Raw genomic sequence first — 12,399 nt, 5'->3', positions numbered from 1 at the left:
ACATTCAGGGGCTCATCAAAATGAGAAAAGCCAAGAGAGCCCCTACCCCGGGTCCTTGGGGGTGTAGCCACAGACCCGGCCAGAGTCCACAAGCCCTTCTCCAGGACTCCCTGCTGTCCGGGATAATATACAGTGTGGAGCAAGGCAGGACGTTCTGGGTCCCCCAGACTCCAGAGACAGGACCGCAGACGCTCGGAGATGGAGAGGACTAGGACCCAGACAGGCCGGACGGGCTCAGGCAGGGCCGAAACCCTGGGGCAGGGAGGCCAGGGCATGGCTGCGGTGACCCAGGATTCTCAGAAGGGGGGAAAGCTCGGAAGCCCCTTCCTTTTGGGTCGAGGCCAACAGCGCTGAAGAGCTGCCCAGTACAAAAATGTAAAAACCCCTCCCACCCAAGCCCCTTAGTTAAGCCTAAAAGAAAACACATGTGGTACGTATGCGCTTTCCCCTTCTGCCCACCCCCACTTTCCCCTGCCTGCTGGCCCAGCTCGGTGTGGGGAAGGCGTGGCTGTCAAGGGAGGGAAAGTGTTTGAGGCAGGTGAGGTGAAGCGGAGCTGCCCTCAGACCCCCTTCTCCGCCGGCAGCGCAGCAAACTCCATCCCTGGTAAATACAAAGTGTCTCGTGCTCAATGGCCCTCCCCACCCCCCTCCCCAGTCCCCAAGTATGTGTGCACAAACGTGGGAAGGTGTGTGTGTACAGAAATGAGTACACGTGGCTAGTATTCCTTCCCCCCTCCCCCCCGGGTGGAGGTATCTGGTCGGGGTAAGGGTGTCCTTTTTTGTACTCCCCCTCCCCCCCAAGGATTTGGGCGGGAGACTGGGTGAGAAAGGAGGGCAGGAAGGACCTCAGCAGCGGGTAGGGGAACGACATGCTATTTACAGGCCTGAATAGGAAACCTCTACACATCGCCAAGTAACAGTCAAGTCACTCTCCAGCCATGGGGAGCAGTAAAACTGGATTCAAAGCTTGGGACAAAAACAGTGACCCCTGGCCCTGGGGGCAACCCTCCCTCCCCCCTCCCTCCCTCCACCCTCACTTCCCACCCGAGACAGCACAGCCAGGTAGGGGCGGTAACAACTCTCTGAAAACAAAAGTGGCTTTTTTGCATTTTAGAAAAAGGTTGCCCGGTGGGCGGGCGGGCGGGCGGGCGGTGGGGCCAGCTGGGTTGCCTAAGTGGCTGCGAGAGCCTGGGGCGGAGGGCGGTATTGCTGTGGAGGCCGAGAGCCAGCCTTGAGGCTGGGCCTAGGAGCAAGGCAGGTGCTGTTTTAAGATTTGTCGCGTCTGCGGGGCTATCCTGTCAGGGAAGCGCACTTTGAACTCGACTATAAGGTCGCCCCGCTGGGTGGGCACCTTGGGGAAGGGTAGCCCCTCCCCCCGTAGTCTCTTCACAGTGCCCGGCTTGATGACGTCATTGCAGGGTAGGGGGATAACTCGGCCGTCGATGGTGGGAATGTTCACAGTGCATCCACACAGCGCCTAGGGGAGGACAGAGAACGAGGGCGAGATGGAGAGTGGGAGGAAACTGATTTCTTAGGGCGGAAGAGGAAACGGGAATGGTTCCCTAGACACCTTTTTTGCCAGGGGAGCAAAAAGGGCAGTGGAGGGATGGGGGGAAGCAGGTGACGGGGATTTCGGAGATCCAACCCTTCCTCCTCCCCTCCTTCCCCTGGCTCGGGAGTTCCAGGCACGGTCCACCTTACCTCCTTGAGGCTGATCAGTGCACTGTACACCACGTTGGTCCCGTCTCGGCGGAAGTGGGCATGAGGCTTATCCTTGAGTACAAAGACTATGTCGGCGGGGATGTTGTCCGGTGTGGCATCGCCCTCTTTGGGAAAAGTGATCTTGGTGCCCTCCTTCCAGCCTCGCTTGATAACAATGTGCAGGATCTTGTCCTCGGTACGCACGGTCCGACCGTCTGGATTGAGGCGCCTCCGGGTGATCTTCATGCGCTTAGTGGAGCCATGATATACCTCTTCTAGGGACACGCGAAGCTCGTGCACCACAGGGGGATCCTGCACTTTCCGCCGGGGGTGCAGGGATTCCTGCGGTCGTCTGGGTCCCCCACTTAGCCCATTGAAACCAAAGCGGCCAAAGGCGCCAAACGGGTCCTCGTCTTCGTCCACATCCATGTCGTCGGGATCAAAACCATTGAAAGGCCGTGTGGTACGACTGCTGGCGAAGAAGATGTCGAAGGGGTTGGAGCCACCAAAGAAGGAGGCGAAAGTGGCGTGGGGGTCACCATGGAAGGTATAGTGGAAGGAGCCTCCTGAGCCTCCAGAGCTGCCACCACCGGTCTTCAGGCCTGGACAGGGGGTAGGGGGGGATGGGGGTAGGGGCGGGAGGAAGGAAAGATGAGGAAGAACAAAAAGGTAGGTCTAGGCATTGGCCCTTTTATCCCACCCCTGGAAGGGAGAGGTTGCTCCTAGGAGCCATCTGATACTCACAGCTGGTTCTCTGGATAGTTTATCCTCCCCCTTCTCTTGAAAAAGACCCGGGGGGGGGGGGAATGGGGGGGTTGGGGAGTGGGGGTGAAGTTGGCTGCCTTCAGCTTTGTGTGGATGGGAAGCATAATATCTGCTTTCCTGAATAACAATAATCCCTTCCCATCTCTAGGGCTGGTCTTTAGTCTGAATCACCTGAGGCTCAGAGAGCTGAGCTGATTTGCCCAGCAAATAAACATTGGATTCAAACCTAGTTCTGACAACTATGTGATGCTCTGGGCACATTAACTCTCATGCCCTTCAAACAACCCTGAGTCCTTCCTGTGATCTGGCTGAGATGGAACTCACTTGAGAGCCGGGGTGCTGTTTGCCTCTGATTCATACACTGAGAATTAGGAAAAATAACTCAGGTTCTTGCTTAGTCCTTAAGAGGACAATCGTTGGCCATGAAGTGGATGAGTGGATGCGAGTGGTAATAATCTCGAAAGGTCCTTGGTACTCCTCGGGGTTGCTGGTGGGCTTTCTAACCTCTCCTTCCCTGACCCTCCTGTGCAACTAAGGACAGGCAAGGTGGAGAAACCCAAGGGATATTCACAGGAGGGACGATTTTTAATCGCTGATATTTTGAGTATTATTTTTTTTAACCCTTGTACTTCGGTGTATTGTCTCATAGGTGGAAGAGTGGTAAGGGTGGGCAATGGGGGTCAAGTGACTTGCCCAGGGTCACACAGCTGGGAAGTGGCTGAGGCCGGGTTTGAACCAAGGACCTCCTGTCTCTAGGCCTGACTCTCACTCCACTGAGCTACCCAGCTGCCCCCGAGTATTATTTTTTAAAGTAAAAGCCCATTTAAAAAATGTCTGCAAATTCCACTCTCCACAGCAGCTAGGTTTTGTGATAAGTGGCATGTGTTACAGTTACAGTGGAGGCTTGAAGCTTCTGGAGAACCGTAACACAAAAGGGCACGAAATTTTCAGATATTGCCTAGGGCACACAAAAGGCTTCTAGAAGCAGTTCTGTGCTCACCCCACCCCCTCCTCAATTGTGGGAACCAGATTGAGATATGAGTGGTGAGGACCAAACCTCCTCCCCCTGTAGTTTCTCTGGGAAAGCCTCAAGGCCCAGAGGGAGAAACAAGTTGAATATATTCATGAGCATAGCATGGAGGAATCATTTTTCTGGAGGCTTCCAAATGCTGCCCATGGCCCCATACCAAGTGCCTGAATGGCAAAATGGCATCATTAGGCTTTTTCACTCCCACATGCCAAGGGGCCTAACTGGGAAGTTGCAGGCTTGCTATCCCCCTTCCTGAAATCTCATTCCTCACACTGGCTTCAAGGTGGTAAAAACTGCATTTTCTTTGCAGCTTTTCACCTGCAGTTCCCAGCAGGCTTACTGCAACTCTTCTTATCCCCACCTCTCACAAGTCAGAGCCCAAATTAGCCGATTACTTCCCTGGTGAAGGCTTGGGGGTCATGAGGACAGGTTTAGGTTTCATTTTTCAGGGAGGAATCAAGTTTGGAGGATCTCAGATCAAGGTAATGAAGGTTTCAGTCTCCTATACCCTCATCCCCACTGGGATTCCCAATAGGCTCCCCCTCCCTGAGAATGCTGGGAACAGGCTGTCCTCAGCCGTTCACAGCTCACAGCTCCTGGTCTGTCTGCACGACAGGCTCCTTGTGGGGGTGGTTGTGGAGGAGGCAGCCTGGAATGGCAGCCAGAAATACTACCAGCCCCTGGCACTCTGGCAGTCTAGGGTATGTGGTATTCACTGTTTCAGTCCAGCACCTCCCCCCAGTCCTTAAAGAAGAGTCAACGTATCCAAAGAGGATAGGTAGAGGTGAAAAAAAGGTAGAGAACAAAGAGGCTGGGTCCACAGACTTTTCCACAGCCTCTTTAGGGAAGGATGACTTAGAGGCTATTGAGTCAAACTTGGTATGCCATGGGGAGAAAAGTGGAAAGTCCCCTCCACCTTCTCTTTCCACCTTGCCCTAGACTTTTTGCCTAGGTCAGACTTGGTGTTCATTGACAGTACCCCATAACACTACTCAGTCAGTTCCGAAACCAGATTAAAATGTAACTGGGAAATATTTAACAACATAAACAAAAATACAATAAATCAGAAAAATTTCATTTTAAAATGGTTAATCTGTGGCCTTCAGAGATCCTTATGTGTGGATTAGTGGGGCCTATTTCTATTTGCATTTGACACTTCTGCATGTTCTGGTATCCCTAGAAGTTTTTTGGGTGTTCTGAGAGACTCTTGGTGAATGAGAGAGTTGGTAAGTCTAGGAAGGGGATATACAAAGGACTGGAGAAGGAGGCAGGCAAGGGGAAAGGAGAAGACAGAAAAAAGGAAAGGAAGGTTCCTTTTGGGGAGAGCAGCTCTAGGTTTCACTTGAGACAGTGTTGTCTTAATATAGCCTAACAGGTGCCTGTTGCTGGCACTGTGGGGCCCTGAAAAGGAGGACCAGAATTAGCTGCTACATCATGCTTATGGGATTTGCTAAGAGGTACTGCCAGGGCCACCCTTCTTTCAGCTTTATTTGGTCCTTTCCTACTCCCTGATATAAACCTTCAGCCCTGCTCTTGGCCACCACCCATGCCCTGGGGGCATGATGCCAATTATAATCTCCACCTCCCCAAGAAAGTAGCAGGGGTGCTCTGGAATTGAATAGATAGACATTCTCTGATAGTACTATCCTTTAATTTAGAAAAGGAAAATGTGGTCAGTCCTGGCTGCCAAACTCCAGTCCTGGTCCCAGCAGTGATTCTTAGCTCCTGTTTGACCCTAGCAGGCAGGCAGGCAGATTGCTTCCCTCAGGATCTCGGGTGCCCTTGGTCCCTGGGTCTGTCAGATCCTGGGCTAGAGGCCACATCTTTCACTCTTCCCTTGGCCCTAGTTTGTTTATATAGAGGCTTTCAGAGGCTAAAACACTAAGCTGATGAATGCAAATGTTATGTGCCTTTCCCCATATTCCCATCCAATGGGGCAGCACTGACTTCAGGGATAGCCTAATAAGGCTGGGAGAAGAGGTGGTTTCAAGACTGGCAGAAGAATCCCAAGGCCCAGACATCATAGTGTCTATATCTTATGCCTTACCTCTGGGCCTGTGTTATGGGTGACCTTAAATTATGAAGACTGGTTAAGTGGTGGTGGTGGTGAATAGAGAGTTTAGGAGATTTGGGGTAAAGGAAATCAGTCCCAGGGGCCTAGAATATTGAGAGGAGCAGCTAGTTTCCTTTGCTATTAGTGAGAGTCTTAGCCCTAGCCAGTCAAACCCATGGTACAGAAAGGGTTAGGGTTAGGCTCAGGGAAGCGATGAGGCAGCCTCCCTCCTTCTGACCCTTTCCTCAGCCTCAGCACCCAAGTGGCAGTGCCTCTGCCCTGTTGCTAAGGAGCTCAGAAGGAACTGGGTCACACAGTTCTTTGCAATGAGAACAGGCATCAGTCACCCACAGGGCTGCCCTGGGCCAGGTACTGAGGAGCTGGGGGCTTTCTTACCTTCTTCTCCATACTGGTCATAAACAGCACGTTTCTTGGGATCACTCAGCACATCATAAGCCTCTGCAATTTCCTTAAACTTCTCCTCAGCACTGGGCTCTTTGTTCTTGTCTGGGTGATATTTCAGGGCCATCTTCCGATATGCTTTCTTGATTTCATCTTCATTGGCTCCGGACTGGATACCCAGAATCTTATAATAATCCTTCCCCATTACAGCAACTGGACCAGTACTGGCCTCCTTGTTCCTGAAAGAAGCCCAGGGCCAAATCTAGAATAGTCCTTAGCCTCCTGTTTCCTCTTTCTGCCCTGACCTCCCCCTTGATTTTGCCCTTCTTTGGACAAGTCTCCTATCTTGGCCTCAGCTTCCTGATCAGTAAAATGAAAGAGCTAGACTAGATGAACAATAAAATTTTTTAGAACCAGACTCTGAGGCCTAGGAATATTAATTCACTTCCAAGGTCACCCAGCTCCTTAGTGGTGGAGCTAGGACTAGAACCTTTCCTGTTCTAAATTTTAACTTCCATTACCACAGTCATTTGGCCCTTTCCAGCTCAAGCTCTTCAAGGGGACCTCAAGGGCTGAATAGAGTAACTTTGACTTTAGCCCCTGGATTCCAGGAGCTGGAAAGTGAGGAGGCTGTGGCCTACTTTGTGGGACCCAGCTGAGACTTGATTCATTTGCCAAGTCCTTTGAATTGTCCAGATCAAAGGCATCTGTTGCACACCAGTGCCTCAAAGGCATCTCTCCACTGGACTGCTAGACAACCAGCGGGTAGAATAGGGTAGGATGTATGTTTAGTAAGGTTATAAAGGGTAACATTTAGTTCCCATAACTGACCAGGGTGTGAAAGAATAGTGGCTAACAGTGCTGAAGGGGTATACCTCATTTAGTATTAAATTTGATTCATACCACATGGGAGCAAGAAATGAAGGGAAGGTATTCTGGCTTGGGCTGTTTCACTTGGGTTGTCACAGGGATGCTGTGGCCCCCAGGGGAATGGAGAGTTAGCACCTATCTGATTGACTGCTGGACTGAAAGGGTGGATAGTCTTTGCTTAATATTGGAATTTGAGCATGGTTTTGTGAAAATATTCTTCCCCCCCAAAAGCCTCATGGGGAAGCCACCTTTGAGTCAGCCTCTTGTCTTGGTAAGTTAGGCCAAGGGTACAAAGGACCTCAGGGCTTCTCTGCCATTAGAGTCCTTTGGTTTCTGTTCTAGTCTGCTCATTCCCAACTTCATATTCACATGTGATTTGATCCCTACAAGTTCATGGAGACAGCATGAGTCACAGTTCTTGGCAAAGGAACTAGGATCTTCTGTCTCCATCAGCATGGGATCAATTCCCCCAAGGTAGCAATTCAGTTCACTCACTACTCCACCCCTTTACCCCACAACATACACTGTAGGCAACCTGGAAGAGGCAGAATTCTCTTCCCTTCCTATTCTGGTCCTTTTTGTTTATAGCTAGTTGTTTCAAGTCTACCCTTTACCTAACACTAGAGGGGATTCCTGTCAGCCCTCCTTTCCTATTTCAGACATCTTGACCTGTAAAGCTGGTCTGTCCAGGTTCAATTCCAGCTTTCATTATCTACTTAATATGAAGTGTCAAAGCCCCAGTTCTCCGTACTGTCCCCATCTGCTAGGCCTAGATCAAAGGGTATCTGGCCACAGATGGCATAAGACAGTCATAGCTCCCAATGCTCCTCACCATATGTGCATGTGTATGTGTATGTCCATGGGGATGTGTATGTTGTGGAGAAGAGAGGGTTTCTTCCTGTTCCTGGCTGGGGCTTTGTTTGGGGAATAGCCAAAAGCCATTTGCTGGCTCTTCTAAAGCAAAGCATAATCACTGCCAATGGCCAGGGCAGGGGCAGAGCCTTTCTAGCAATGCCCTGGGCCAAGGCCATAGCCTAGCCACTGCCTCTTGCTCTCCTAGCACTAACTCTTGAGTGGGACTTGGGATGGGGAGTGTGGTGTGTGAAGGCAAAAGGGAGACAGGGCTTCAACATCTCTAAGCTACCTTTCTTTCAGGTAGGAGAGGAGGCAGTGGTGTTTCCAAGCACTGGGATAGCAGGGCTAGAGTGGCTGTAGCTCTTGCCCCCACAGTGCTGGCAGCTGCTGGGCTGACTCATGTCTTTGGGAGCCTCTTTGTACGAAAGAGAAGCATTTATATGAACCCAGGCACCCCTCCCTCCACCAGCACGTCATGCCAAAACTGCACAGCTCCCGGCGGCCCCCCACGCGACAAGCTGGGGGTTGCCATTTTGAATCACTGGCATGTGGGGGAGGTAGGGTAGGGAGGGCACACAGAAAAGAAAGTGCATCTGGGGGTGGGCAGCCATTTTCGGAAGCAGCAGTAAAATCTATCTGAGAAAGAACTGGCAGGGGGAGTGCTGTCATCTCTGTCCCAGCCCACATCTCCTTCCCCCATCATCCAGACCTCCCTACCCCACAGTTACTCAGGACCTTGGTGTCGTTCTCCCACCCACCGATGCCAGCTCACAGGTGAGAAACCACAGCATTTCTATGTCAAAGGACAAACAGGTTCTAATCTTGAACATCCTCATGATGTCCCCATGTTACCTCTGCCACCAAAGTGGTTTTTTTCCTTAGAACCCAACTACCAAATGAGCTGGACTCAAAAGGACTCTAGAACCATCCCTTGGGGGAGGGATAGAATAAAGGCCAGGCTCTTTTGGAATAACCCCCCCCCCCCCATAACCATAGCATGTCTTTCCAGGCTAGTTGGTAGGAGCTTAGAGGGACCAGCTTTCCTTTCCCATCTCCTCCACCATGTGCTCAGATGACAAAGAATTCCCAAGGCCTTGTAGAGCATAGGGGTTGGTATGAAAAAGAAAGGGAGGATAAGGTCTTTGATAAGATATTGGAGGGAGTTATGGGGAAATGAAATAAAAATAGCAAGGGCAGGGCATATGGGGATATGAAATAGGGAGATGGTGAGGCATGAGTAGATGTAAGTTGGAATGTGTAGGTAGGGGTGTGAGATGGGGAGGTATGAAAGAATGACTTGATCAGGATGATATGAATAGGAGGAATGGGGAATAACAGGAGGATATGGTATAGGGTGCAATATGAGTGGATGAGAGAGATATGGGGGGATGTGAAAATGATATGGAAGGATGAATGGATGTGTGAGATATTAGGGGATATGAGATACTGGTGTAAATAGCTGTGAGATATTTTGGAGATGCAGAGGCTATGGCGGTGAAGGGATAGGAGATAGGGATATGAGGGGATGTGAGATATGAGGGAAGGGGGGAGGGGATATGAGGTATAGAAGAATGAGATGTGTGAGATACTGGGTTATGAAATCCTAAAGTATGAAAGGATGGGATACTAGGGAGAAAAAGGTAGAAAAAAGGGGGACATGGGGAGAATGAAATATCAGAAAATGGATATGAGATGAATGAAATTACCAGAGGTAAGGTACACAGTTGAGGTGAAAAAAATGGTGAGGTATGATGAAAGGATCCTTCTGCCATCCTGACAGAGGGTGAAAATACTTTTTAAAGGGACTTACCGAAACTTTACAAACCCATTCAGCGTCCATGCACGCAGTTTTAACGGCTCCAGCTGAATTTTAAACATCAAGCTGGCTAAGAAGTCTTCTCCCCAGAAGTGTGGGAAGCTCCGGAAACCTCCTCTTGTCTGGATTGGGGGAGCAGCTGGGGGTGGGCAGGACAGCCCGGTGCGCTTAAACATGCCCAGCAATACCCCTCCTCTCTGCCCTCACCCACCTGTCCACCAGGTGCTTCAATAGCCAGGTCCTCCTCAGGGCCACATGTCCTGCTCTGGCCTCACACTGAAGAGTCAGTGAATGTCAAGCCTCACAGGGTGAGGAGGGAGAAAGGAATCCAGAGAAGCAGTCTCTTGTGTGACGGCTAGCTGGCTGTATTTGAGACTATGACTGTGCTTGAGGGTGGGTTAGTGTGTGCCCGTATGTGATTATGAGTGACTGCCTGTAAGTGTGAGATGGAGAGAAGCAGCGTGGAGCTCCTCACTCACCGGGGAGAGCCTGACCCCGAATCACCAAGAACCTGCTCAATGAAGTCACTTGACGTGCAATGTCTCCTCCTTAATTGGTCTCGGGGTGGGGCCAGCCTCAGACAAAAGGCGCTTCGGGAAGGGTGGAGGCGGGGGACTGGTAGAGAGCGGAGGGAGGCTATAGGGCTCTCCCAGTATCCTTAAGTCCAACAGCCAGGGTGGGGGCACTGAATGGTTCAGTGCAGTGGTGATGTCACTGGGGGTTTTGGGGGGGGGAGGCGGGGCTGTCGGGGGAGGGAATGCCCCCTCCCCCAAGCAGTGACGGGGACCGCTCCCAGCCACCCCCAGCCCGGTGCCAAGTCCCCGCTCCACTGCACCCCTTCCTCGCCCTCCCTGCTCCTCACTCCCACCCGGATTGGGAGCCCAGAGGAGGCTTGTGGAGTCCTGTCCTCGTGGGGCAAAACTAGCCTTCAGTCGCCCTCTGTTTCCTCGGTCCCCACTCTTCTCCCCTCCCCTCCCTTCGAGCAGCCCCAGACCCCAGGCAGCTGGACACTCCAGGGTGCAACCAGGGGTCAGCACACAGCTGCCTAGCCGATCTGGAAGGGAGCGCCCACGGGGTTTTCCGTCCCAGGGTGGACTCGGCAGGTCTTGGAACCAGAGCTCCCCACGACGACGACGGCGCAGTCCCCGATCCCGACCCCGCAGTTGTTCCCCGCGGCGACGGCCCCCAGAAACCCGCAGCACTCGGCCTCCCACCCAGAGGCAGATCGGGTCTCTGGGCCCTCAGGCACGAGACCACCAATAGATACCCCCAGGTCCCCTCGGTTCCCATTTCCAGCGGCGCCTCCGGCTCCTCCCCAACCCAGACACCGGGCCCTGGGACCCGCCCAACCCCGGCGCGGCGCCCTCACCGGTGAGAAGCTGCGGGCGCCGCCGCGGTCGGTCAGACTGAGCCGCTGTCCCGTCCCGTCCCGTCCCCTCCCCCCGGATTCACCGCTTCCACCCGGGACCGAAGCCACCGGCCGCTGACGGAGCGGGGAAGGGTGGGTGGACAGGGGGGGAGACCCGCCCCCAGGGCCCCGCCCCCGCGCCGGCCATTGCGCAGCACGCCCGCCACTCAGCACGGCCCTTGACATGATTGGACGGTGCTGAGCGAGAAGGGGGCACGGGGAGGTGTGGGGGGACGGACGCCTGCTTTCAACGGCGGCCCCCGACCCCTCGTCCGTACAAGGCTCGAATTCCAAGTTTGTGACTGGCGCTCTCACAAGTCAATCAACCACGCCTCCTAACCTACCAGTTACATTCATTGGTGAAAAAAACCGTAGGTGGGATCCTCATCCTCCCTTCGATTTCATTGGTTCAACGGAAAGGTTTGACTCCGCCTCAGACTAGTGCTGGCATTTTTCCACCAGTCCAATTGACAGGCCTTTGAGGTGGAACACGCCGGCCGTCCTACGAGTCCCTAGAGAACCTTCTGGAAGTCTCGCAACGTCACAAGCAGGACTTAAAGGGGACGCAGCAACACCTGCCCTACGAGAGCCCTCCGGTTCCAGCTTTGGGGGTGCTTTTGTCTCCTCTCCTCAAAAGAAATATTAGCCTTCTCGAGGCACCTGGATGGGTCGCAATGCATCCTGGGAGTTGTAGTCCACCGAGTGGGTTCAAGAGATAGATGATGGGAGGAGTGGGAATGAGGGTACTCTCCATTGACTCCTCCCACAAATCCAGTCTCAGGTTCCCCCTCCCGCCCCAACTTACCCCACGAATCCGCAGTTCAGTAGACTGTGAGCTTCTTGAGGGCAAGGTCTGGTTCCATTTTTTTTTTCTTCATATGTCCAGAATCTAGCGCAGTGCCTGGCGCGCAGTGGGCTCTAAATAAATGCGTGATGAATTGAATTGACTGGGTGACCTTCGTGGCGACTGGGGAAACCCATAAAGGAGTTTATTGTTAGGGAATGGGATGAAGTTCGGGGTGAGGGCAACCCTGACCTGTACTGAGGACGTTGGCAGCTTCTTATAGTCTGTTTTCCCTAAACTTCATCCGGAACTCAGCCTAGACCCATCCCCACCCCGACAGTGACCCAGTTTCAGATCCTGACCCAGATGCAGCCCCCAAACCCCACTCCTGACCCTGATCCTTTTCCAAGACCAAGTCTCAGATCCTCAACCTTGACCAAACTGCTCGACTCTGACTCAGCCCCTAGATTCCCCTTTAACCCTGACCCTGGCTTGGTCCTATTATCTCTATTACTCAGATACAGAAAAGTTCTGTTATACGAGTCATAGGAACCAGATTTAAATTCTAGCTTTGTCATTTACTATCTTTGTGACCTTAGGTGAGTCATTTAACTTTTTTCTGGGACTAGTTTTTCTCATCTCAATGTCCACCCTTTCTCAGACCTGGATTCCCTATCCAGATTCAAATGTAGATCAGGAACCTAACCTCAGATGC

The 12,399-nt window shown here is 52.4% G+C and overlaps 1 protein-coding gene across 2 annotated transcripts; it reads right to left on the bottom strand.

Moving 5' to 3' along the window:
* Positions 1 to 1,023: 1,023 nt before the first annotated feature.
* Positions 1,024 to 10,933, bottom strand: DNAJB5 (DnaJ heat shock protein family (Hsp40) member B5). 2 transcript variants are annotated; one of them, XM_044657270.1, is made up of 4 exons: positions 9,487 to 9,668; positions 5,946 to 6,190; positions 1,702 to 2,303; positions 1,024 to 1,477 (listed from the first exon to the last, which is right to left on the bottom strand). In XM_044657270.1, the coding sequence occupies exons 1-4, from the start codon at positions 9,666 to 9,668 to the stop codon at positions 1,244 to 1,246; spliced, it is 1,263 nt and encodes a 420-aa protein (XP_044513205.1). In that variant the 3' UTR covers positions 1,024 to 1,243. The 2 variants fall into 2 exon arrangements, with proteins under 2 accessions (XP_044513205.1, XP_044513206.1); XM_044657271.1 differs by lacking the exon at positions 9,487 to 9,668 and adding an exon at positions 10,862 to 10,933 and having other exon boundaries at positions 1,030 to 1,477.
* Between the last annotated feature and the right edge of the window lie 1,466 nt (positions 10,934 to 12,399).

This window comes from Gracilinanus agilis, chromosome 1 (genome assembly GCF_016433145.1).
Source record: "Gracilinanus agilis isolate LMUSP501 chromosome 1, AgileGrace, whole genome shotgun sequence".
NCBI classification, from domain to species: domain Eukaryota; kingdom Metazoa; phylum Chordata; class Mammalia; order Didelphimorphia; family Didelphidae; genus Gracilinanus; species Gracilinanus agilis.
This window is presented reverse-complemented; position numbering and strand designations above follow the sequence as displayed.

Excerpts from the sequence above, each read along its gene's own strand:
- DNAJB5 (XM_044657270.1), bottom strand. The coding sequence starts at position 9,668 with ATGTTTAAGCGCACCGGGCTGTCCTGCCCACCCCCAGCTGCTCCCCCA. Across the intron at positions 6,191-9,486 it reads AATGGGTTTGTAAAGTTTCG|GAACAAGGAGGCCAGTACTG; the intron begins GTAAGTCCCTTT and ends GGCTTCTTTCAG. Across the intron at positions 1,478-1,701 it reads CACTGATCAGCCTCAAGGAG|GCGCTGTGTGGATGCACTGT; the intron begins GTAAGGTGGACC and ends GTCCTCCCCTAG.